Raw genomic sequence first — 22,647 nt, 5'->3', positions numbered from 1 at the left:
TCAGGAGCAAGAGCCCAGTGGATCCCTTTTCCAACATGGATCACCAGAGTCAAGGACCTCTGGTAAGTTTGCTCTTCCTGCTTTCAAATTAAATTGGTAAATTCATATTTTCAGTGTTTTTATGTGGCTCATATCAATGATCACTGGCATATGCCATTGGGAATTGGTACATGATGTCAGTCAGTGGAACAAGTTACAGTTAAGTGACACACATGCCAGTAGGAATCGATTTATGCCAGTGGGGAGAGGCGCATATCAGTGTAATATGAGTGGAAGAATATGGCAGTGAACATAGAGCATTTTTATGATCAATTAAAGTTTGGAAGGGGTTACAGCTACATAGATAACTTTATATGGAAAGACCAAAGGGTTACCACCTGTTGTGCAATAGGCACATGGCTTATAGGCTATATGTAGTTATTATCGCAAAACACTGGTTCTTTTATTCCAAAAGTCGTACAAGAAAGGGAAGTACATAAAATCCTGGGGGGCAGGAGTGGATGAACCTGGTTTAACCACCCGTAAAGGATGCTCTAAAGAAGTAAAGTGAACGTGCCTGCAAGGTGGCAGTGATCATTTCATTGGTCAGCACCATGGTTGGTGAATTTTGACAGGGTCATTGCACAAAAAATCGGGCAGCGAGAGCAGAAATTTGAGAGCAGAGAAGAAGCAGCCTGAATGCAAGGAGAGGGACTTAAGCAGGAGCACAGGAAATCTGTGGAAGCAACAATATATCTGAGTGCAGGCATACAGCTTGAATCTGCACATAGGCAGGGACTATTTGAGGACGAAGGCAGGGTTTTGAGGGAAAGCATTACTAACTCTGAATGTGAAATCAAGAAATCATGCTTTCAAATTGAAAGACCATGCTCTTGAATAAAGATAGTCATCAAATCTCATCCATCAACAGCACACTCAAAAATCAAGGACTTTTTTTTGTTGTCAGCAACATTTTGTCACTTTTCCAGTGTGAACACAAAAGCTGATGGTGTAGTCTGAATTCGAGATGCAGCTAGGGTCACTACCTACCACTCCCTCATGTACAACCACCTGTTATCAGGTGACTGAAGTTCTATACTTAAGTAACATGATAAATGAGCCATCTCCATGCCAATGGAGCAAACTCACCCTGCTGATGAAGACTGAGATGCTTTGAAAGCACCAGAAAATATTAATAAGTGGACCATGAGTTATAATTACTTAGTGAAACTGCAAAGTCAAGAATGAACTTTCATGCTCAGTTCAAGTATTCCTGGGCAAAGTTCCAGGGTCCCTGAGGGTGATCTTTTCATTTTCCAGAGGTCTTTCTAGAAGATGTAGAGATGACTCCAGTACTGGCTGCAGGGTTTCAGGAATACTATTATTTAATTATTTTTCCATTACTAAACACTGTGAAAATAACTGTATGTGACTGAAATAATAATAATAATAATAATAATAATAATAATAATAATAATAATAATAATAATAATAATAATAATTCTGAGTACTTCTACCAACATGATGCTTAAATGCAGAATATTATTCTCTATTCCCTTCACGCCCTGCAGTCGGAGCAGAAGCCATTTCAGTTCCCATACAGTGTATCTTATCTCCTCTCTCATCAGTTAGTCGTGCGTTGCGTTTTTAATGCATTTTCTGGGATTTTGAACAATTAATTAAGTTGGTGTGCAGCCCGTGACGCGAGCTGAACGGGATCCACTGCCTGGCGGAGCCCAGAAAATGCGCAGCTCCTCAGACGTGCTTGTGTTGCACGATCTCTCTCTCTCTCTCTCTCTCTCTCTCTCTCTCTCTCTCTCTCTTTCTCTCTCTCTTTCTCTCTTCCCCTCCTCCCTGCTTACTAAAGGTGACCGGGGAGCCGCGCTCAATGCTCATTATTTAACATCTTCAAGTTAAGCAGCAGCGGGAAGACGAGCTTGACGCAGATCTGCTCCGGACACTGCTGTCTGCTGGAATAAGCTGAGAGGGCTGCCGGGGGTCTGTGTATTGATATGTAGAGTGCTGGGAGACTGTATGTGCCGCTTCAGGCGCCAGCCTCGACTCTTCAGGTGAAGCCTCCACACCTATAGGCTGTTTTTTTCCAGTGCGGCTGCATTTCCATCCTAATTAATTTTGTCTCACCTCGCCACCACGCTTGGATGGTGGTAAAACGACTCGCATGCATTGGTCTTGGAATAATTTTGCAGCCTAAGTTGCATCCGTGAGATCGCGTGTCAAAGTCATTGGCAGGATCAGAGTTAGTGATGTGGACTACTCTGGACCGCGGGTGCTGGGGGGTCTGCTGCTTGTCCCTGCTGGTGACTGTAGTCTGCGGGGCGCAAAGGTGAGACCCGATAATAACACCATGTCTTATTTCAAACAGGGCCTTATTTTTGTTCGATTATATGGATTCTGAATTGAAATCTGTTCTCTGTCCTCAGCGCCAACGAGCCTAGCAACATGTCATATGTGAAAGCCACCGTGGATAAGCTGCTGAAGGGCTATGACATCCGTCTGCGGCCTGATTTTGGAGGTAAGAGCCACTAGTGTCCGCTGTGTTCATCTGACTAACGTGATGCTCGGCGGGCTGCTGTAATGCTTACTAATGCTTTGCTGTCATATGTTCCACAGGCGCCCCTGTGGATGTTGGCATGAGCATAGACATCGCCAGTATTGACATGGTGTCTGAAGTCAACATGGTAAGTTCCACATTCTCCCTGGTGCGATGCAGTTTGAGACACAGACTGCTTCCACGTGACAGTCGGGCGAGTTTTTTTGCCTTTTCAGCGCGCTCCCCAACAAAGAGATGGAGAGGCTAGAGATCTGTGTCAGTCCAGTTCGCTTCGTACTTGGTGCAGCGCCGCTCCTGAAGGAAACTAAAAAGATTCCCCTCCTCCCCCCGCTCCCTTTTCAGCACCATGGAGAGATCCGCAATGTGTCAAAGCCAATCCGTATGCATCAAGTGCTTCCCCGCGGTGTCACAACCGGCGGAGGCTGAGAATTAACAAGACAGAGAGAGACAGACACAGAGGAAGAGGTGTGTATGTGTGTGTGTGTGTGTGTGTGTGTGTGTGTGTGTGTGTGTGTGTGTGTGTGTGTGAGAGAGAGAGAGAGAGAGAGAGAGAGGAAGAGAGAGAGAGAGAGAGGGGCGATGTTGCACTGCTGTTTAGTGATTCCACACACGCTTCTGCGGCCCCTGCATGCGCGGTGAGCCCGGTGTCAGAGAAGCCTCAGCTACCTGAGCACCGGGGAGAATAGGACAGATGGGGGGAAGAGTGGATCAAACAAGACGTCTGTGTGCATGTTTTGGACGGTTTTTGTTTTTTTTGGCCTCAATGCAGTAACTTCATAACGGCTGTCAGTAAGTCAACAGGAGGAAGGAGGCCTAGGAAAGCAGTGTATCTGCAGAATATAATTTGACCACTTAATACAGGGTATCAATGCAGAGCTGCCAAGGTGCTACACAGCATCAGTGTCTGTAGCAGCAGAACCAGCTGAGAGGTCTGCATATGTGCAAAGACAGGTGTGTGTGTGTGTGTGTGTGTGTGTGTGTGTGTGTGTGTGTGTGATAGAGATAGAGAGAGAGAGAGACTCAAACTAACATAAACAATTATTGACACATACTGGTTATGTATTTTTTAATTTGATGTTGCTTTGCTGCAGCATTACAGAGCGCCTAATCTATGTTTTTCTAAGTGTTCATACAGGTCAGCTTTCAGTCCCAGGCCAGAAAATTAGAAAGTCAGAAAATTCTGCCTGTTTGATTAATCTGTGTCTTATTATATTCAACTATAGATGTATTGCATATTTACCTCCAGGATACAGGGGTATTTGTAAATGCAAAAATATCAAATTGTAAATAGCGGCAGTCAAGACTTTTAATAAATTGTATTTAGTCATGTAGTTCAACTAGAAAAATCCCACGACAAATTTAATTTAGTGAAGGATAAGGCTGATGTTGTTTTTTTTCTCACTGTCAACAAATTCCAGGCCGTTTCTCAGTACTTACTGACTTCCCTGTCCTTGCTGTCATACTCAACTTTGAGAAAGTGAACCCATCGCTGTTCATATGGCCCAACGTTGAGAGCTCATTCTGATTGTCCTAAAGGATATGGCTGGTGATTTTCTATAACAACAAATCTCATGCAGAGACAAACCAACAATGAACTGATCCAGCCTAATAACAAGCCTGATATATCTTGTTCCTCTGTGCTGTCAACTTCAATCATTGTCTAAAAACTATTAAAAACATGTTAATCACCCACACGAGTTGGTTCGGCTCTGCACATGAGATTTGTTGACAATAAGAAAAATATAGAAAATCACCAGCCTCATCCTTTAAGGCAAGTATGCCCACTCTGTTGCTAGTTCAGTACAAACACTCCACATATGTTAAATAGCTCAGCAGATGATTATTTATGACAGAGTGATCAGATTATGATTGTTTCTGCAGCTTTTGCGGTCTTTTAATAAGCTTTAATGAGGAGGTAACGTACTGTGAATCACCTGGGTTGACTACAGCGCTCTCAATCACCAGTGAGGAGCTCAACTACTAAAACCAACTGATTCAGTCAGTGACAATGGTTAAATCAATAATTATTATTAAATAATTAAACATCATCATTTTATGTCATCACTGTCAGCTGTGGAGTCACACAACTGTAATTTTCAAATTGTAACACATTGCATTGTGGTACTGTTAGCAAAAAGTAGTGAAAAAGTCTATGACTCTTATCCATTGGGAGCAAAGCATGAAGTCAGGTGATGTTAATATAGAGAGAAAAAGTCCATGGATGGATGGGTCAAAAAAACATTAGACTTTACATGAGAGATCACAGTTCATTTCAGGTTTACAACTGAGAGTCAACATAGTTTTTTTTAAACCATGACTATGATCGTCCCCTAACCTTAAGGAAGTAGTAATTTTCCCTAACTTAAAGAACTTATTTTAAACCTAACCAAGATGTTTTTGTGCTGGAACCTAACCAAACGTTAACCGCAGCATCATTACATCATAAAATGCATTTCTTTTTTAAGTGTTATTTGTATGGTTATGGTTTTTGAAGGAACAGACAAAATGATAAAATACTTCCGTGTGTTGTTCTAAAGGGCAGTTACAAAGTCTTTTAATTTGGAGGACTTGTTGAAAATTGTGGTTATGGCTGTAGTGTGTGTTGTAGTCATTCTGTGACATCAAATCTGATTGACCAGTGACAATCAACAGCACTACTGCTAACTTGGATTTAGCATCACCTCCTGAGCAATGCCCAAATTGATTTCCCCAAAGCGAGCAGAGAACAGTGGAGAGAAAAGCAGAGCTTGTGACGATGCATTACATTATGTTATATTTGGTCACATTCCTGAAGCAGAAAAGGGCTACATGACTTGGACCAGCTTTGAGATAACTGTCATGGAGTTAAAATCATTCAGTTTCACCATCTGTCTGAGTTTCTTGCACAGCCTGAAACTGTTCTGACACTGGATGGAAAAGAGATGATGGGCCTTGACCTCACTGGTACTGGGTTCCTAGAGGAGTCCACATAATTGTCAAGAGTGTTGACCTGTTGGCTCCTGGATTTCCACAATTCTTATGCCCACAAACACTTTAAAGTGGCAGGATTCTGACTTTAACCATGTGAGCATGGTTGAGTCTGACCACAGGAAAACTTGATCGATGACAGGGCGACCTCGTTTTCAAGCAGTTTACACAGTTGAGATTGATTTAGGGCAGCATTTAACTCCTGGTGGGGTAGGGTGAGTTGCTGATTGGGAGCTACTCATGACCTTGCCATGATAAAGGAGACTCAGATGTGACCCTCTTCATCCTCGGTCTGGAGATATAAAACAGAGCCATGGCCCTGCTCAGAGGCATTGCAGAAAATGCGGATCTGTCAAACGCTGGGCTGTAGCACCATGGCAGGGTGGCAAAGTGGCGAGTTCTACATCAAATTCCTTCTAGGCTTTTGTCAGCTCCTCTGGAAGCATCAGGTCATCACAATTCCATCCCAATGTGAAAGGGACAAAGAATTCCAAGGGTACATACTGGCTCACCATCACTATGTAGATATGCCACATTGTGGGGGCTGCCTGCTTCACTGGACAGTGTTTGTATCCAAGTGTATCATAAAGACAATCCCATTATAAGCTAAGAGTAGATCCTGGTACTGCAGCTTTGTCCTGCATCATTCGATGCTGTCAGAACAGGCTTCCTTTGTTAGGTCTTCATATATGTGATGGGCGATTATACACGGTGGAGGCAATTATCCACATGGAAACTACTGTCTACTATGGATCTCAGCTCATTGCATATTCCAGTGTGATCCCTGACATGCCACTGAAGGGCGAAAATGGCACAACATGAGCTAGTGTAGTAATGTAGTGCCAGCCAGTGATACTTGCCACTCATAGAGACTGGGTTTGCTGCTGCTTTCCAGGTCACGCGACACAAATCAAAGGAGGGTATCTCCTGGTATCTGATCTGCCCCAGTCAGGAGTAAGGGTGGTGCATTGTGAATGGGTTGTAAAAGAATACCCTGCAGGTGGCGATACTTCTTTAGTGCTCCACTAGACTCAGGTGGTCAGAAGTAAAGGCTGGAGATCTGATAGCTGTTGTGTGGATAGTAGAGGTGTGCAGAGAGCCCAGTATTTGTATTGTATCTGTATTTGTTGAGGCAGCAAAATTATTTATATTTGTATTGGAATAAAAGTGGAAATAGACATAACAATCTTGTTTTAGTTTTTATTACACTTCTAATTTTAGGATATTAAAGTGTTAAAATAAGTGTTCATCAATAAACTTTTAATTATCATGAACACTTAAATGTAATATTGGTTTATGGTTTTCGTAAACCCAGCAATAAACACATATAATCATAAACATCATTGAAAAGAAAATCATTTTAAAACTAACATTCAGTCCCTCAAATAAATATTTGTATGAAATATATATTTGTAAAAACCCACTATTGTTATTTGCTGAATACTGTATTCAGATTTGGCTCCACCCCTAGTGGATAGGCAGGTGAAAATATTCTGACAGACACTGAAGCACCACTGAGAGACGGTCCACAATGCTAAGTTCCCACCTGAGCTTTCCAGGCCTAGTTTCTGGCTGCTGCAGGAAGCAGTATTGTTCTTTCTGACCTATCATCTAGCACTGCGTACATGTCCAGGGTTTGTCCCTTATGCTGCAGGATGACTTGAGTTACCTTGAGATGGACACATTGTGACCCTTGTGGCTTGTTTAGGTAAGATGTTTCATTAATGGAATTCACCTGACAAACCTGTGTGGTCTGTGTGGTCATTGACTGCAAGGAGGATTTGGAGTTGTTTCCCATTGCACAGGCAGACTGGTTTCTTTAGTGTGCACTGGGCTGTTTGATGTAGCCAGCCACACTTCCAGCATCAGTTCCTGGTTCAGGTAATCTTCTTTATTCTCGTAGTAGGGACACATTTCCGATTTCCTCATCGTTGGTGCTTGAGTTGAAGGTGGGGGTGTCTCAGTGGAAGGAATAAAGGGATATTCTGACCCATGAGGGATGGTGTCTGGCCCGGGTTTTATTCTTGGGTCTCACTGAAAAGGTCGCTGTCTCTCATCTCTGCTCTGGTCTTCACAGTTATGGCACCAGGAAACTTAAAGGGAAACTTAAAGATTTTTCAACCTGGACCCTATTTCCCTGTTTTCCCATCATTTTGTGTCCAAGTGACTGATGGGGACAACAATTTTTGAAATCAGTCCATTTGAACAAGAACGCTGCGGCCAGCAGCCACGAAATGGGCTTCAATGTAATCCTTTGGGACAATTGCGCACCGTCAATGTATGTACACTAAAAATGCTTGGTTTTACCACTGACAGGCTGAGATTGTAATTATAAGTGTCTGACATTATGGAAAGGACCATACAGAGAAATAAAATGTTTTTCTTTACCTATCGCTTGATCCAGTCTGTTTGTTATTGTGTCTAACCAAGACTTGCGAGAGTTGAGTTATTGCAGGAAGACTGCTAAATAATCAGCTAAATATTCAGCCATGACTTTAATTATTTTTTTATATAACACTAAGCTCTTCTTTCCTCCAACACAACAAACTCTTCCCAGCACTCCTCTCTCCAACTCTCACTCATGTTTCCACTGTTATAAAGCATGAGAAATATTGCATTCCTGCTCTTTTGGCTTGCATTGTGTTGCTGAGCAGAGAGACCTGCTGAAGTAACTTTGAAATGGGTCCTTTAAACTGTGTGTGTGTCTCTCTCTCTGTACCTCTCTACTATAGTCTCTCTCCCTTAAACAATGCTGCAAATCTTACACCTGCTTACCCCAGATGTTAAATTTCAGATGCAGTTTCCACCGCTTTCCTTACACTATACCGTGGAAATAAGGAGAAAATGCAATTTGGCTGTTTAGTGCCTAAAAAGAAGCCACGATACCTTTTATAAATACCCCAGTATGGAGGTATTTGTAGTGGTGAACCCACAGAGAATTATGACCAACTCTGCATTTACCCTCAGCTCTACAGGGCATTTGGGGGTCTTTTAACACATTGTTTTGCAAGCAGCTGCTTTCAGTAAAAAAGCTCAGATAAACCCACCGTACACTACTTGCTCAGCACCACACAGCAGACAGACACAGTCAGAGACTAGCTAGTGGAGCATTTACCAGTTAAAGGCATACTATGCAGGATTTGTCGTTTGGTGTTTGTAAACACACAGCATTCAAAGTTGGCCCCTCCTCCCTGGCTCAATGACTGAGCGAGAGAGAAAGAGCAGCAGTGGTTGAGGGAGCCAGATAGTGAATGAAGAGAGTGAGCGGTGCGGCAGAGAACAAAGCTGTTAATCAGATAAATAAAACATTATTCTAAAGCACAAATAATCATGCTCACACCTCTGCACACTGCGAGAAGTTGCAGCATTGCCAGATTTTGTGTGAATGCAGAGCTTCATCCTGTCCGCTGTGGCCTCTCTGCTCTGTGTGTGTGTGTAGCTCAGCCCTGCCCTCGGTCAAGCAAACACACAGACCTGCAGCTCTTTATACATCCATGACACAGAGACAGAGAGCATAGGGGAGCAGAGGAGAGAGTGGAGACAGCGATGTAACCTGGTAGCTATGCTACGAGTCCTGACCTCACACCCTGCACGCTGTTGGATGGGGGCTACCAAAAGGCTGAGGCCCTGAAACGTCCCAAACACAGCAAAATAATAAGAAAATACAGCCAAACGGCAGTCTCTGTAGATAAAGGTACTGCCACATACTTTTAGTGAGTCATAAGTGATGATTGAGAGATTGTTATAGATTGTTTTTTTAGGAAAATCCTGGGGGTGGGGGGTCTAGGTGGAGACCAAACCACAGGTAAAGACAGAGTAAATATCAGCTGGAGGCGAACATGACAAAGTGTAAATGACTCCAAATGAATGTCTATGTTACTCTGTGTCTGCTTTATATGTAAATAGGCAGCTGTTTACTAACACACTCACCACATCCCAATAGGACTTGGCAATATTTTTTGACCAGTGGCAGGTCTCATGAGTCACAATCAAAAAACTCATGGTGGCAAGAAAATGTCAGAGGATCAACAAAGTCAGAAGGCTTCATCCTCAAAGGACCATGACTATGTACACCAAATTTCACGGGCAGCTATCCAATAGTGGAAAAGTGAATCACCATGGTCAGTAGGTTTCATCATCTGTGTCTATAGTCTAAGTCTATATAAAATCTTATGGCAACCCATCCAGTAGTAACTGTAGCTGAGATATTTCAGTCTGCAGCAAAGTAGTAGGAAGGACAGACACAGAGGGACGGACAGATGGACATACCATTAGAACTCAACACTGCCGCTAGCTAATCATTAGCCACTGGCTAATAATTCTGACCCATGAGCCAGTTTTATTGGGAGAAAGGTCAATAATACTTACCTGTGAATCAGTTTCAGCGGGAAGAAGGTCAATAATACTAACCCCTGAGTTGGTTTCAGCAGGAGGAAGACTGACCTGTGAGTTGGTTTGATGGGGAGGAAGGTTCAATCTGCATACAAATAACATGACTTTACACTTTCAAATTGCATGCAGTGCATATGCCAAAGTCCAATTTTGCATGCAAGTGATATGCCAATTCTTCACAGGGAAGTTAAGTCAATATAATACGACTTTCTTTTATTTTATAATCAATCAATCAAACAATCAATCAGTCAATCAATCAATCATTCAAACTTCATTTGTATAGCACTTTCCATACAAATACAATGTAGCACACAATAAAAACTGAGCTGAAGAAACCCTATCATAACTCATGAATTTGCAATGAGGAAACACCAGAGGTAGGATGAAAGTGTAAAAATTCAGAATAGCAAAATAAAACAATACAAAAAGTGAAGTGTGAAAAAGATAATATACTAAAAAAAAGAGGAGATGTATTAAAGTGAGTAAAACGAGAAATGAAAGGTAAAGTATTAAAAGAAAAACAAAGGTAAAGATAAAATAATAAAGAAAATAATAAAATACTTAAAGAGAGGAGATCGATTGTGTGACTAAACCAGAAATCAAAAGTAGGGTATTAAAAGGAAAACAATCAAGAAAATAAGAATATAATAAAAGGATATAATAAGTAGTAAAACAGGCTAAAACATATAAATAAAAGATAAGTAAATGAAATTCAATTAAAAGCCAGACTAAAGACAACATTCTTTGCTGCCCTCAGGTCCTTAGGAAGGCTGTTCCAAAGACATGGACCATAGTAATAAATGATGCCTCACCGTGGGTTTTCGTTCTGACTTTTGGTATAATTAAAAGGCCACTACCAGAAGACCTGAGGGTTATAGAAGGTTCATAGGATAAAAGCAAATCTGATAAATGGGTAGGACCAAGACCATTAAGAGCTTTATAAACCAATAAAAGGATGTTGAAATCAATTCTGAAGCAGACAAGTAGCCAGTGCAGAGACTTAAAAATGGTGTAATGTGTGCTCTCTTTCTGGTCTTCATCAACACATGTACAGCTGAGTTCTGAAGCAATTGTAATTGCGATATATTTTTCTTAGGGAGACCAGAAAGCAGAGCATTACAATAATCAGTCTTGCAGGTAATAAAAGCGCGCAGTGAGAGAAACGCCAGGACATTTTATCACATTTTACTGTTTTAACCCAAACCATGATCTTTCCCTAACCATAACCTAGTGGTTTTAGTGCCTACCAACCAACGGGATTAAATGAGACACAAAACTGTTAAAAATGCGTCGTTAAATTGGCGTATCACTTGCATGCAAAATTGGACTTTGGCATATGCACTGCATGCAATTTGAAGTCATGTTCAAGTCATGACATTTGTATACAGATTTGTGAGACCGGGTTAATACTACTGACCTGTGAGTCCATTTCCGCAGGAGGAAGGTCAATAATACTGACTGGTGAGTTGGAGGAAGGTCAGTAATACTGACCCATGATCAAGTATACCTGTGGGTACAGGTTTGTAGTCATTAATTTTAATTTTTAGTTTGCTGTATGCTGCCTTTTGGACTAAGTACTGCAAGTGTGTCAGTGCTTTAATAGTGATGTTCTTTCTTCTCTTGCTCAACTGTGACTCCATGACTCCACCCCCTGCATTCTCAATTGCCTACAGACCACAAAACACACATATGGGTCAATTTTTGTGAGTCATAAGTCACTGGAAGAGCAAAGTCATCTACTGTACCCTCCCAAAGGTCAAACAATATTGTAATATAGTCTGTCTTTCTTTGTTCTATCAACTGAACACAGAGTTCTTCCCCCAGGTGGGTAAAAATCCTATCAGTTCAACTTTAACTGCTGCATTGCTTTGCAATTGCTGGAGTGGAGCCATTATTAATGTTTCCACATGTGCTTTTTCTGCTGTGACAAGTCAAAATGTCTGCTGTGGAAAAGATCCAAAAATGATGATTCATCTGGAAACAACAAAGAAACAAGAGTGCTCTGATGCTAGCAAGGCTGTCAAGATTTAGGTTAGCAATATTTAGTCAGAGAGCAAAATGATGTATAAAGATGGACAGACTTTGGACAGGGAGGAAAAGAACAACTGAGGATGCTCATCAAACAAACTCATCAGTCAAGTCCAAAATATGAAGAATCCTATGTTGTTTCTTTCAGTATGGCAGAAGAGCCTTTTGTCTGTTGTGTGTGTATGACTCCAACAGAGCAAGGTTTAGCATAAATTTCACTTGCACAAAAGACACTAATGAAGATTAGTTTTCCTGTGCAACAAGGTATTATTACAGATATTTCAGGTATGCTCACTTTCAGTTTGACCTCCAAACAAAATGGTTTAGATCATCTTGATAAACTGTTGTCTGATATTCTGATTGCCCATGCTTGTAGCCCCCTTGAACTTTCTTGTAGTGATTTCACTATGTTTTTAGGTCTCAGGAAGTTAACTTAGGGAGTACACTGTTCTCATAATTGACCAAAATGATGGACAAAATGATAAAAATAAGCCTTGAATTATAATAATCTGGAATTATTATGAAATGTGTGTTTCTATTCTAAACAGAGGTATAATTTGTGAAGAGAAACTGTATGTTCATTGTGATGCAGAGAGATTAGCTGTCATCCTCCAGCTGTCTCTCCTCCTCTAGCTGCTGATCCTCTCAGTTTCTGCATTGTCTGTCACCTCTCTTGCAGTTTTCAGCCACCTGTCACATGACAGGCCATTTCTCAGTCACCTCTCATCTGCTAGAACATACCACAATCCCTCAAATAACTTTCTTCACACTTCTCCGAGGTTGGGTACACTTCATTGTTCTCACCTCTGATGGGAGAAAATGTCTTTCTGTCACCATCACACAATTTCAGTGCATTTCATTACATGTTTATCATATACGGGAAAGAGTGATTTAACTGACAAACTGACTTGCCATGCTCCTCTCACACATTTCCTTTCAGAGGACAAACTTTTCTTGCTCATGATCATGGGGTATGTTGTGCTTCTGACAGATAGTTGACTGGAAGGTCCAATACTGTTATCAGTAACACACCTTCTGCCATCTGGATTCATAGTCCTGTAGAGGTGACAAAGTAAACACTCTCTGGCTATAAAGTGACTGGAAGGAAGAGCTTCTCAGGTTTCATTATATGTGCCAGGATAACTAGAGAAGCCTTTTCAGGGTAACAAATTTCTCACCTAAAGCTTACAAATTAACACATTATATCTGGTCTGTTTAATCCATACAGAAAGTGTAAAAACAACAATTTGCTGTTTTACGGATGTTATGTGCCTAACTATTTCTTAGGTGGAAGCCTGAACTTCCTAGAGTCTGAGGTGGTTTTTCAACTTCCACCCAAGAAACAGTCCAGCACAATGTACCCATACTCTTCATGACAAAGGAACATGTCACCCAGTGCAACATTGTGGCTCATTGACATGCTTATAAAGGTTTTTAGACAGCAACAGAGCTCTACAGAACAGAGGAATAAGATATATCAGGCTTTGGATACACACACAATACTTGTAAGTAGGATCAATTCATTGTTGGTTTGACTGCAAATACAGAAAACCATACCATATCCTTCAGAGCCAATCATTGAGAAGGGGGAGACAGTAATTTGTATAATGCACACACTTTCAGACTGTCTCTCCTCAAAGGCATTCATTATGTTGCACTTGACTGTACACACAAAGTGATAGAGATAGTCAAACCCTGGATACTTTCACATCTCCGCACACCTGGCCAATCACTGTGTAAAGTGGGTGTGATTCTCATTGTCACTTTCAGAAAGTGACAAAAACTGTTGGACGCATACAGAAAACGTCTAAAAAAAAGTATTAAGATAGTTGCTCCTAAAGGCTAATGATTGCACTTAACAACAGGAAAATGTTGCACCGTGGGTGGTGCTAAAGGAAAGGCCACAAGTTCATAAAAATGTGAGGGGTGTATCTCTTTGGGAATATTGCGGTAATGTGCTCAACACATTTCTTGACAATGTGCCTGTGTTATTATGACATAAAGTTAAATGTCTACCCTGAGGGTGTCATTACAGGAAAGCTCATGGAGTGTGCTATGTGGAAAGGGTTCATCTCTGGGAGCATGAGTGTCCTCAGTAATTATTGTGTACAAATAGAAAATTTGGTACTAGAGTTGATGGTGGCTATAAGGGAAAGTACAAGGGAGTCTAAACATTAGAATTTGTCCTCTGGAGACCATGAATATTTACAGCCAATTTCATGGAAACCCAGCCATTCATGTTTGTGTGCACTGACACGATCAATGTGTTAATCAAAGGGAAGAAATGAGGGGATTGTAGCACAAGATCGAAAACTCAGGGTTTCATTATAGTATTTAGGAGTCATATTCTTGGGACCATGAATATACATACCTAATTTCATAGCATTCTGGTCAATAGGTGTTCCTTTCTTGCTCTGGATCAACTGACAACTTGACTTATCTCTGTTAGTGTCAGCTTTCTACTTGTTTACATATAGACAAAGTGACATGAAATAAGTGCCCCCCTTCAGGTTCTCCTGAGGACATTTCTCATGTCACATTGGGACAAATCAAGCAACCTTGTCCTTGACGTTGAAGCAAGGCCAGCAGACAGGGCCTGTATGCTTGTGAAGGTCTAGTGAACTTGGCAGTTAGTGAGTAGATTAAAGGGAGATTTCAGATCATTGTCAGGCCTGTGCTAGCCTTAGTCATCTGACATGCTGTGCTGTCAGAGGCAAGAGCAGTTGGTGAGGTAAAGCGACAGTGATGCAACATGAGGTTTTGTAGTTACACTCCTCACAGACATACGCCCCACAAAATAATACCCCCATCATGCTACAGTTTCGTTCCAGGTTAACATAACACAGTTTACACTTGATTTTCAAGTCAATTGCAGTAAGTTGGAGGAGTATTTTAATGACTCCATGGAATTAGAGGTGTGTGTTGGGCAGCCATCTGTGTTTTGGGGATAGACTGTGGGCGAAGAAGCAAAGTTTGTGGGCTCAACAGTGGTACCACAGTGCATGTTACCATGGAAACACACCTGAGATTGTCTGAAGTATAGGGTCTCTAAATGTTTAGGCTTAAAGTGAGTCTTTGGATGTGCCCAAAATGACTCCCTATTCGCTATATAGTGCACTATATCTACCTTCCACCATTTTATTTGATTGTTTGGATTCTGAGTGTGTCATTTATGTATTGTATGGTGCCCTCAAAAATTCACACAATGAAAAAAAAAACTGGTGAACATGGCCTGTGCTCTACTCACTGCTAGAAATACTACAATACAATGTGCCACATTTGTTGATGCAAAAATTTCAACTCTGCAGCTGTCAGTGATAACACAACATTATATTACAACATTTTACTGTTCACTAAAGTAAACTATTGAGTGTCTCTTATATGAGGAGTAGCATGAATGAATGTGAATTGGGGGAGTGATATCAGACACAGCTTTTATATTTGTGCAGCTGTCTAACTAACCTAAGAGCTAAACTAAGCATGGTGGAATTGGTCTTTCTTTCTGCAGCCCCCATCTTGACCACCTCCAGGACTGCTTTCGAGCCTGTATATAGATGAACTCTATGGACAGTTTGAGTCGTGTTTTTTTGCTGATGATGAGGAAACGTAGATTTGTTATCATGGCAACCACAATGAATTGGTGAGTCAGTGTTGCAGTTCTACTTCCTTGGTCCTTGTCTTTTCATGAAATCTATGAGCGCTGTGTGCTTTAATGACACATATTCTGATAGAAAACACCACCCCCAAGGCTCTAGAAAGCTTTCCCTGCCAAAATCAATCAATAGCATCAGCACACAAGCAATAAGCAGCTCATCAGCTGTTAATGAAAGTGTGCACATTGCCTTCAGTCCCATCAACATCTGTGCATTACACTGACAATCAACTAATAAGATTATGTACCAGTCAATGGATCTGATAGCTTTGTCTATTAGTAGCCATTTAAATCCCTCTTAATAGCAGCCTATAACTAGCTTGTGAATACTTCAGGGTGGTTTTACAGCTACAGACCTGGTATTACTGCTCTCTACTCAACATTCATTTTTTGTTGACTAATATGAGATAATTAGACTGATAACATTTTATCCTGCACTCTACGTTTAGGAACTTGACAAGGCTTAAACAGCATAATACATCTTTATCTAAAATATGTTATAATCCATATGAATTTTCATACTTGGTTGACTTATATTTTGCAACAAAGAACCAACAAAAGGGACCCTCCCACAGGACTGTGTTGTGCATTTGGAGAGTGTCATGTGTTATCAGTGTATGCCCAGCAGCTGTTATCGATCAGCCTGGCAGAGTGATATGTCCAGCATCACCTCAGCATTAGGATTTATGAGAAGCTCTGCAGACAACACTTCATCTTTGCACTGGGAAGATATCAAGGTGTCAGGATGTGTCCTGCTTTCCAACAGCTCATTCAGATCTGGGGTCAATGGGGGTCACAGAGCTCTCAATGCACCACATTAGTATGGGCAATATCCTCCTACAGCTGAAAAATACCAAAGACTTAATAAGCCTAACTGTAACAACACAACAAAGTGACCTACAAAAACCAATGGTGTTGAATCTAATGTAGTAGATTTAAATTAACTGTTTGGTTCAACCAAATTGAGAAAATCTTTTTTTTTTTTTTTGATTTCCTCATTACTATTTAGTAGTGTAACCATGCAGGTTTTCAGATTTCTGTGTTTGGGATTCCTGCCTCCACGTCAATACCATAGAAATGAATGTAATTTCAATTGTGGTGCTCACAACACTGAAAAATTACATTAGAACAACAACATGTCTTTCCAGAAGTCATGCCCTGTTACTCCATTGTGAACAGTTTTCATCGGGACTATTTATCAGTGTTGTCACTCTACAACAAGATGGTCCTGGGTTTAAATCTAGGATCGGCCAGCTCTGGTTTCCTCCCACAGTTCAGACATGACATGCAGGTGAGGTTAACTGGCGACTGTGAGGTTAAAAGTATGGATGAGTGTGTGAATGGTTGTCTTCTGACCTGTGCAGGTGTATCCCACCTCTCATCCCGCGTGAGCTGGGATAGGCTCCAGTCTCCCATGACTATGTAAAGGATAAGAGGTTATAGATAATCAATGGGTGGTTGGATGTCTGGCAATGGGGTATTCCTATGAAGCCAACACGGGCTTCATATGGAATAGAACTGCAACAGTTTGATGGATGTATATAAATGAGGCTTCGGTTTCAATTTGACAGTTGCTGTGTGGGGAGGTTTAAGGGAGTGAATCAATAGCATTTTCACTGTTGAGGATGGGACGCGGCCTCTTAATTTACACTTTATTTTCAAAAAATTGTCTTGTATAATTGAGAGTGTCTGATTAATGACAATTTTAAGTTGCATAAGATTTGCAAAGCATTATTTTTTTAATGTCACCACCAAATTGAATCCTACCTGTTAATTGTCAGCCACTTCCTGCAATCCACTGATAGATCAGGCCAACTTTTTTCCAGAGGCCTTACAGGAAGAGTGCTGCAGTCTGAAGCCTTACCAGCATATAGGGTTAGAGTGGCCAAGATATTTACATATGAATCCAACTGCAGGTCGTTCAACAATGTATTTTACAAAAATAATTCACTAGGAAGCGCACACTCTATATTTGTCTGAAACTAAATATGTAGAATTCTCAGTAAGTATTTGACAGTGATGAGAAGGAAAAGTTCAGACCTGAAAATTTATGTTCAGGTTCTTCATTAACCACAAAGTCAGGTAAAAGTGTACATCTCATATTGACCTTAGATTATTTATTTACTTTGCTTTACTTATTTTATTTGTGTCCGATAGCCAACTGATTTGGCTTAATACATAAAAATATATTTTTTTACAAGTCTGATGCAAGTTTAATTAATGTTACTAATATGCAACAAAGCTGAATGCATTTATCAGGTATAATATGTGTCATGGAAGCTATGTTAATTTAGTGTGTTGTATGCAAATGTTAGCATGCTAACATTTGCTAATCAGCAATAAACTCAAAGAAAAATTGAGGCTCATGGGAATGCCATTAGTTTGCAGGTATTTGGTCATAAACCAAAGTAATGGACAAAAAACTTCGACCACTGATGGCACTAGATGAAAAGTCAGAGGATGACCAAAGTTATTACAGTTCATGCTGTGGGGAACATACATGCCTAAAACAAATCTCATGCCAATCCATCCATCTATGGTAAATGGACAATACTTGTATAGCGCCTTTCTAGTCTTCCGACCACGCAAAGTGCTTTTACACTACAAATCACATTCACCCATTCACACAGATTCATACGCTGAATGGGTACAGGGGCTACCATGCAAGGTCCCAACCTGCCCATCAGAGGAAACTAACCATTCATACACTGATGATATTTCATTCATGCGTCACAATCACTGGTTCATTCATCAGCTTCGTGTCCACTAGCTGACTAGTAACACCCAGCCATGTTCATTAAGGTGGACAGTGCAGCTATTGCAACCTGATACCCCTCCCTATTATTCTGCTGATGTGTTAATGCCATCATTGTTTATTGCTGTAGCTCCCTCCACCACTCCAACCTCCTCTTCATGTGCTAAGTCTTTGGTATTGTTGGTTTGAACTAATATTTAACCCATACATACTGTTCATATTCCGACCCTTCACAGTATGGTGTGGGTCATTTTTGACCTGGCTCAACTGTCCCTTTATAATCAGTCTCTACACCAAATTTGGAGCCACAAATGTATTTTGCATCCATATATATGTTATTAATAAGTCAGTCATTAATAAATTGTTGAAAAATCAATTAACATTAATGTTTCAGAGACCAGAGTGATTTCTTTAGGCCTGACACTATTCGTTTTTAGAGAAAATACTTCAACAATCACACTATATTATGATCTCATGTTATCTCAAACAGGAAAACATAGCAGTCATAATTATTTCTATCAATTATATTAAAAGTGAAGGAAGGCAACAACATTTTTGAATGGTAGTTTTCATTATAATCATTAAAACCATCAATCATCACTGCCTGTAAACATGCCCTCCTTTTCTGTCAATTGTACACAATCAACTCTGCATTGAGTGTACTAGTCATAAAACAAAACAACAAACTGGTTTGAAAATTTCATACCTTGTGGTAATAAACTGTGGTACTGCAGACTGATCAGAGCAAGATTTGGACCACTGTGCAGCTGTGGTAGCTGTGGCTGGTGTGTGGGGAAGGTGGTGTTGCCTTTGCATGAGAGAAGTCACAAGGGCCTTTCCTCCATTTCCTCCATGTTGTCCTCCTCTTCAAATACTTTCTCTTCAACTCACCATTTCCTTTCTCATTTTGGAATAAAAGATCCACCAAATCAGTAAAATAGGGGCTCAGGGTACTTTTTATAGTCCTTTGAAAGCTGCCCTCCTCTACAGGGAGGACAATGTTGGGCAACCACTATGTTGGTTGCCTGGGATTCAAGATTGATTGCCTGGGGTCAAATGTGACCCGGACAGTATGTAAAGGTTAATATTTGTTAAGGGGGGTTTTGTTGCTTCCTTCTCCTTCAACGAGAAGAGTCTTTTCCACCAAATCTGACTGCTAACTATTTGCCATTAATGATCAATTACAGTATATCGTCACTATGAAGTTTTTGCACCACCACTTGCCTTGTGTAAAGCTATGTCCTTTATAGAGGAGCTCCGCCAAGAAAAAAGTTGTCTGATGATATGAGCACATTTTCGGCAAAAAATATTTCACATGTAAAAGCTTTAATGTCACATGTGCTTTGTAATTTGCTGGCTTGGAACCTTACTAAATGAGTGTGTAGGGAACTCTGTGGTACAGTATACAGTGCCCATTACCACAGGAGCTGTAGCATTACAACACAGTTTTTGACCTTTTGCCTTTTCTGTACTAAAATAAAACTACAACAGCCTGGCTGAAGAGCAAAGCCTTTGTTTAAGTAGCACTTTAGGTTTTGGTTACAGCTTGGAATGCACCAGACAGCATTTATTCTCCCATCTGTGAATATCAAGGTTTGCATGAGCCATTTAACAGCTCTGACTTTCACTTGTGAGCTTGTCCAGACAGACAGAGCCATTAGACAAGAGGTTAATGGAGCTCCATTTGATCACATGGACTGAGATGGCATTTCTGAGAAGAGAGATGAAGAGCAGGACTGACCTGAGCTGGGCAGTCAGGTCAGCCAGCTGGGCGGCAGTGAAATATGAGACTGTGGACAACACAAGGCTGTGGCTGAAATATGAGCCTGTGGGTTAAACGGTAAATGTTATGCTGCTCTGTATGTGTATCTACCACACTGGGGAAAATAATGTGCTGAAGTCTTACAGCTCATCCAGGTGCCCAAATCAAAAAGAAGTAAAATGTTGTCTCAAAGCAGCCTTGTATCCCTAGAAATTACACTCATATTAGACATTTCCGCACTTCATAATTTATGTCCAATTCCAAAATTTAAAACTTAATTAAAAAGTCTGCTAGAAGCTCATCAACTCTGTAACCATTGACTCTACATTTTATTGGTCTTCCCGTGTACTCAAATAATCTTGCTTTTAATTTGTCCAGCATACATTTGTCATTTCTAGTTGACATTGTGGGTGTGTCATGTACTACTGGGTAACTTTATATTATGTGTCCGGTGCGTTTTTTGCTTCGTACTGTTTGGTTATTATGCATATGTTTTAATTGTGACCTGCCAAGGGACTGCAAATGAAAATTAGCTGTAAGCTAACTCAGATACAGTACATCAAATGGTAACATTTGTGTTTAATACTGTACATGGTCCCTTACAAATAAAATAAATAAATAAAACATTCAGTCTCAATACAGCAATTAGGGTCTCCTTTAGTCCTTCAGTGAAGCTGAAAATAACAGCTTGTACAGGTCAGGGTGGTGGAACGATGTATGGCAAGTCAGTCTTCATGTGAGTGACTGGAGTTCCCATGCTGTCAAAGAACTACATTTAATGTCTTTATCAAAACTTTACCAGCTATTTTAATTGCCTAACCTAAATGACATAGTTTCCACGTAGTGCCAACACCTATCTAATATCAATGTTCTTGTCTGGCAATTTAGTTTCTTGGAAAGCAACTGACGGACATTTAGGGCCCTATTTTCCCAAAATAGGGCATAGGCACAGATCCAAGTCTTAATTCCTGGTGTGTGGCACATGGGGGTGTGGCCAACACATTTTTGCAATTTTCCCAACCATCAGCACTGGTGCACTCTGGGCTCAGCCAGGCGTAATGTGGAGGAGAGACTGAATGCATTATTAGTGGGAGGAATGCATTATGCACAGGTGAAGTCAGGGCGAGCTTCAATAATGTCCAATCACATGAGCAATCAATAATGGCCAATCTCATTCCCTTGAAACACAGCAACAGGTGAAATGGGGGACAGAGGCTGAGTGAGAGAGAGAAATGAGTTCACCTCTGTGAAGCACCTGAAGTTCCAAAATATACATTCAGGACACCCCAGATATTAATATACATGGAGCAATATGACCATGGACCATATCACCACCCTTCAAGGGAAATAAATAAACCAAATTAGGCAGTAGAGGTGTGCCTGAATACAAATACGTTATTTAGCAAAGCACAAATAGTGGGTTTTCATACAAATATTTTTAAAATGATTTGTTTTCGGAGAAAAAAAAAACATGTCAAATACCAGCATGCAGGTTGGTTACATCCACCCGCTACATGATGCACATTTCCTCAAATGGACATCATTCCCGGAGTTTGGGGTGTTCCCCAGAGATAAAGCTGAGCTACTGACACACATGAAGTGCTCCCAAGGGACTCTCCATAACCTGTTGTTCCCCTTCTCCTTTCCACAAAGTTAGGTTGTAAAAAATAGGCAATAATTGAAAAGTGCAAAGCCTTTGAAGTTCTTCCCTGTACGTTACACACTGTGCTGTGCTTTCCACTTCTATTCAAACACAAATACAAATAATTTTGTTGCCTCAACAAATACAGATACAAATACAAATACTGAGCCCTCTGCACATCCCTATTAGTCTTCTGCTTTAAAGAATGCACACAGACAATGACTCACCAATAAATGAAGACATTGTCTATCAATAATTGAATAAATGAAGCGTTAATAAGGAGTACATAATGGAAGAAAAAAATCAAACAGATAAAAAAATCTTTTAAATCGTAACATAGCCTGATCACTTCGTTGGCAACAGTGAACTAAAATATGTGAATAACAGTTATCAAAGAATGGTAGGAAGGTAGGGGAAATAATCAAACTTTCCTAAGAGAGCTTTTTCTATTCGACATCAACTCAACGCATCATGCAGAGATGAGTCAGATTCCAAAGTTGTTGTGCAGTGCTGGATCCGCTTTCGAGGTCTACCAGCAAGGTGCAAGCCTGTTTGCCTGTAAGGCTCCTTTGCTCCATTGCAGGCTCTGCTTCCAGGCAACTCCACAGGATACGGTGGGTCATCAAGCAACAAGGGCCCAACAGCAGGGCCTTCCAGCCAGTCTGGTGGTCTCACTCCTGGGCCGATGATGCAGAAGTCCAAGGTCAATGCGCCGCTGTCACAGTTCTTCCAAGGCAGTCAGATGTAGGCCAGCACCTGATTTGTGGCTGAATGTTGAATAGAATTCTTCTGCTACACTGACTTTACTGAACTATACTCATCAAATAGTCTTGAGAGCAATTCTGTTTGCCAGAAAACAAAACTTCAAAAATACTATAAAAAGAGGAGACTTATTGTG

General features: G+C 40.7%; 1 protein-coding gene across 1 annotated transcript in view; it reads left to right on the top strand.

The window, feature by feature from the left end:
• The first annotated feature begins 1,856 nt into the window (after positions 1–1,856).
• Positions 1,857–22,647, top strand: part of gabrb1 (gamma-aminobutyric acid type A receptor subunit beta1) — a 98,018-nt gene continuing 77,227 nt past the window's right edge. The window contains exons 1-3 of the mRNA XM_044374706.1: positions 1,857–2,323; positions 2,421–2,512; positions 2,611–2,678. Of these exons, the coding sequence (XP_044230641.1) occupies positions 2,244–2,323; positions 2,421–2,512; positions 2,611–2,678 (240 nt within the window). The 5' untranslated portion in view covers positions 1,857–2,243. The remainder of the gene's footprint in view (positions 2,324–2,420; positions 2,513–2,610; positions 2,679–22,647) is intronic.

Source organism: Thunnus albacares, chromosome 15, assembly GCF_914725855.1.
Source record: "Thunnus albacares chromosome 15, fThuAlb1.1, whole genome shotgun sequence".
Lineage (NCBI taxonomy): Eukaryota > Metazoa > Chordata > Actinopteri > Scombriformes > Scombridae > Thunnus > Thunnus albacares.
This window is presented reverse-complemented; position numbering and strand designations above follow the sequence as displayed.